Below are 3653 nucleotides of genomic sequence, written 5' to 3' on the forward strand. Positions count from 1 at the left end.
AAGCATTGAGTGAACTTCTGCTAGCAACATGTTTGTGTCTGAGCTGGTTCGATTTCGCTTGATGCGGTTGCGACTGCGGCAGAGAAAGCGTAGTTCGCAAAGGAGATATTGGATCCACGAAGTTAATTTCTTGCGGAGTACATATGGTGCCTTTCACACCCTGTATCTTCAGCTTCGGGATCACCCTTCAAAATTCCAACGCTATCTACGGATGTCCATTGAGACCTTTGATGTTCTGCTTTCACATGTGAAGGATGAGATACATCATCATCGCAGCACTTTCCGTGAAAGCATCTGTGCGGAGGAACGATTAGTAGTGACTGTGAGGTAATTATAAAAATGTTTCTCATTCTATTGACAAAGACTAGATCTAGGCATCGTGGGGCATAATGTTCATTTAGCAATTGTATATTCTATTTATGTAGCCTTTTAGTTGTCCTTTAAAATCCTAACATTATTTTTTTTTTTCTTTTTCAATGCCGACAGATATCTGGCTACCGGAGAATCTTTTGCGTCACTGCATTACCAATTTAGACTGGGGAAGTCAACAATTTGCCAACTGGTTCGGGAAACTTGTGATGCCATTTGGAACAACTTGCAACCACTTGTGCTACCAACCCCAACATCAGAAATGTGGCTAGCGATTTCCCAACAGTTCGAGGATGTGGCTAATTTCCCCAATTGTATTGGTGCCGTGGACAGCAAGCACATACGGATTCAGAAACCAGCGCATAGTGGGTCCCTGTACTATAATTATAAAAAATACTTCTCGATAATCTTGATGGCTATTGCGGATGCAAGATACCGGTTTGTAGCTGTGGATATTGGTGCGTATGGCCGTACTAACGATTCAAGAGTCTTCAGAGACTCCAGCATGGGGAGATGTTTGTATAGCAACAATTTTAACTTACCCTCATCACGACCTCTACCGGGGACCGAAGACCCAAGTTTGCCCTTTGTTTTAGTTGGTGATGAGGCGTTCCAACATGGGCAAAATCTCCTCAAACCGTACCCAAGCCGCAGTCTGAACTCCACCAAGCGCATTTTTAATTATCGCTTGAGCCGGGCAAGACGTTATGTGGAGTGCGCCTTTGGGATTTTGACATTAAAATGGCGAATTCTACTAACGTGCATGCAACTGCAACCAGAAAATGTGGACCGTGTTGTGAAGGCATGCATCTGTCTGCATAATTTTGTGGCCAGACATGAACCCCAGGTGGTTGACCCCGATGAATGTGAGTCGAACCTCATGAGCATTGAATCTACTGCTGTTCGGCCTACAGCTCAAATAATGGGGATTCGTGACCAATTTGCACAGTACTACATACATGAGGGGCATGTTCCATGGCAAGACAGACACGTGTAAAATTTATTTCAAGTCTGAAGCTGTGTCCTGATGTGTTTTTTGGGGTTTTTTTATTTCCCATATGTCTTGTAAAATATGTCTTGTAAAATGTTACATTACTGTTATGTTGTGTTCACAGTCATACAAGAATCAGATTTTAAACAGTTTACTTAAGTTTCCGAATTTTTATGAAAGAACAGTTGTGAACTTGTTACATATGATATCCCATAGGGATGTAAAAAAACACACACGAAATTGGGTGGTAAAAAAACAATAAACCAAAAAACGTGAAACACAGTTTGCACCTGGCTGGGGACACTGAGCTGTACTATAGACTCTGGTATTGCGCGGGTGTATTGTCTGCCCAGGTGTATGATGGACTGCTACTTTGTCTCTGATGTTCAATGCTCGGTTCACACCGGGCTCTATATTGAGGGTTGTAGGCCGGCATGTCTATGCTTCTGGTTCTCGATGGAGCTGGCTCCTGGGGTCCCACAAATTCCTCAAGAAGGTCATTCAGTCTTTGCCGAAACAAAAGGTTTCTGTGTGCCGGGATATTTTGTGCTACGGGAACATAGGACAAAAAAAGTAGCTTCCATTCATTTGCAGAATATACAGACTCGCGAGATTGTAAGTCGGTAATTTCCCGCCTCAGGTCTTTCAGTTCACTCCGACACATGTCCTCAACCCGCTGAAGTCCATCGACAATAATGGCATCAGCTTCATCTTTTTGTGAAGCTCGCTTGCGTCCACGCACTGATTGCAACCGGGCACTCACACCTGAAGCCACAGTGCTTCTCTCCCCAGATCGTGGCTCGCTGATGACAGAGACGTCTTCAGTGCCCGTCTGCTGACTTGGTTCCAGTGGAGATGGCTCCAGTTCTTCTGCCTGTCTAGGCGCGGCGGTACTGCAGATCGTGCTGTAACCAAAAAAATATATATATATCTTGCTGTAATTTTAAAAAAAATTTTTCTCGCACACAGACCAATTTGTACTTACGAGCGCTGAGACAATGTTTTTTGAAGAAAGAGCAATTGCTCGTAGTGCACATACGGGGTCACCCGTTTTGCACCTGCTCCGCTTGGTACATTTTGACTATTCCGGTAGTCACGGACAAAGCGGTCCCTTATTGATTTCCAGCGAGTATGGACCGCATCCGCTGTAATTTTTAAAAAAAGGTTAAAAAATTATATATATATATTAGTAGACAGTTCTTATATTGATAGTTTAAAAATTGTGTATAGTTAGTTTAGATAGTTGATATATAGCTAGTAGATAGATAGTTGATAGATAGTAATTATTATAGATGATAGAGAAATAGTTTAGTGTATAGGTAGCTGATAGTTTAGAGATAGATAGTAGACAATTTAACATCACCAATATTTACCAATTTTTTTCTTTGAGGTTGACGACTTCTCCATGTATCGGGGATCGAAGTGAGAGATAATTTGATCCCACAACTTGCGGTTCTTTACTATGTCATGGTGGGAGCTGTCGCTTTGGTCCCATATTGAGGGGTTGGCTTCCACAAGGTTGATCAGTGTCTCATTGTGAATGGTCAACGGCTCTTCGTCAACCACAATCCTTTTTTTTTTTGGATCGCTGACTTGGACTATGTAAACACAAAACGTTATGTTGAAAGGTTCAAATTCAGTTTATTGGTAGACTAATAGATAGATACATAGATAGATAGATACATAGATAGTTAGATACATAGATAGATAGATACATTAGATACATAGATAGATAGATACATAGATAGATACATAGATAGATACAGCGAGAGAGAGAGAGATAGAGAGATAGTGGATAGATAGTTTATAGATATAGCAGATAGAAAGTGAATAGATTGTAGATACATTTCTAGTTTTATATTTACCACTGGCAGTTGTGGAGACGACAGACGGCGAGGAACCTTCTTCCTCTTGTGTCCTCCGTGTGCCACAACCTATTGTGTATGTAAATGAAAAAAAAAAATTACATTTCTTTGATCAATAAATTTATGTTTGCAAAACTTAAAAATGTCTGCTATGTACCTTTGTTGGTTTTGCCTGTTTTTTTTGGGGGGGCCTAGCAGCCTCGGGCTCCGAAGACTCCTATTTGCAATAGAAACATGATTATACATATATATATAGCTTAATACACTGAATTTTCACACAAATTTTAGTGGTTTTTTAAAGTGCAAGCCTACCGACTGAGAAGAAAAAACCGCAGACACGCTGCTGCTGCTGCTGCTGCTGCTGCTTCCCTCACTATCCGACATCTGCAACAAAGCAATACATTTTTAGTACACACACATCCGTCGTA

The 3653-nt window shown here is 41.3% G+C and overlaps 1 protein-coding gene across 1 annotated transcript; it reads right to left on the reverse strand.

The window, feature by feature from the left end:
• Positions 1-1330: 1330 nt before the first annotated feature.
• Positions 1331-2975, reverse strand: LOC143773708 (uncharacterized). Its single transcript, XM_077261080.1, has 3 exons — positions 2734-2975; positions 2346-2505; positions 1331-2265 (listed from the first exon to the last, which is right to left on the reverse strand). The coding sequence occupies exons 1-3, from the start codon at positions 2765-2767 to the stop codon at positions 1674-1676; spliced, it is 786 nt and encodes a 261-aa protein (XP_077117195.1). The 5' UTR covers positions 2768-2975; the 3' UTR covers positions 1331-1673.
• Positions 2976-3653: the final 678 nt, after the last annotated feature.

This window comes from Ranitomeya variabilis, chromosome 5 (genome assembly GCF_051348905.1).
Source record: "Ranitomeya variabilis isolate aRanVar5 chromosome 5, aRanVar5.hap1, whole genome shotgun sequence".
Taxonomy (NCBI): Eukaryota; Metazoa; Chordata; class Amphibia; order Anura; family Dendrobatidae; genus Ranitomeya; species Ranitomeya variabilis.

What these genes read in the sequence shown, in the direction of transcription:
- LOC143773708 (XM_077261080.1), bottom strand. Translation starts at nt 2,767, where the DNA reads ATGGAGAAGTCGTCAACCTCAAAGAAAAAAATTG. An exon ending in AACCTCAAAGAAAAAAATTG is followed by an intron (nt 2,506 to 2,733) that starts GTAAATATTGGT and finishes TAAAAATTACAG; the next exon opens with CGGATGCGGTCCATACTCGC. An exon ending in AAAACATTGTCTCAGCGCTC is followed by an intron (nt 2,266 to 2,345) that starts GTAAGTACAAAT and finishes TTTTGGTTACAG; the next exon opens with CACGATCTGCAGTACCGCCG.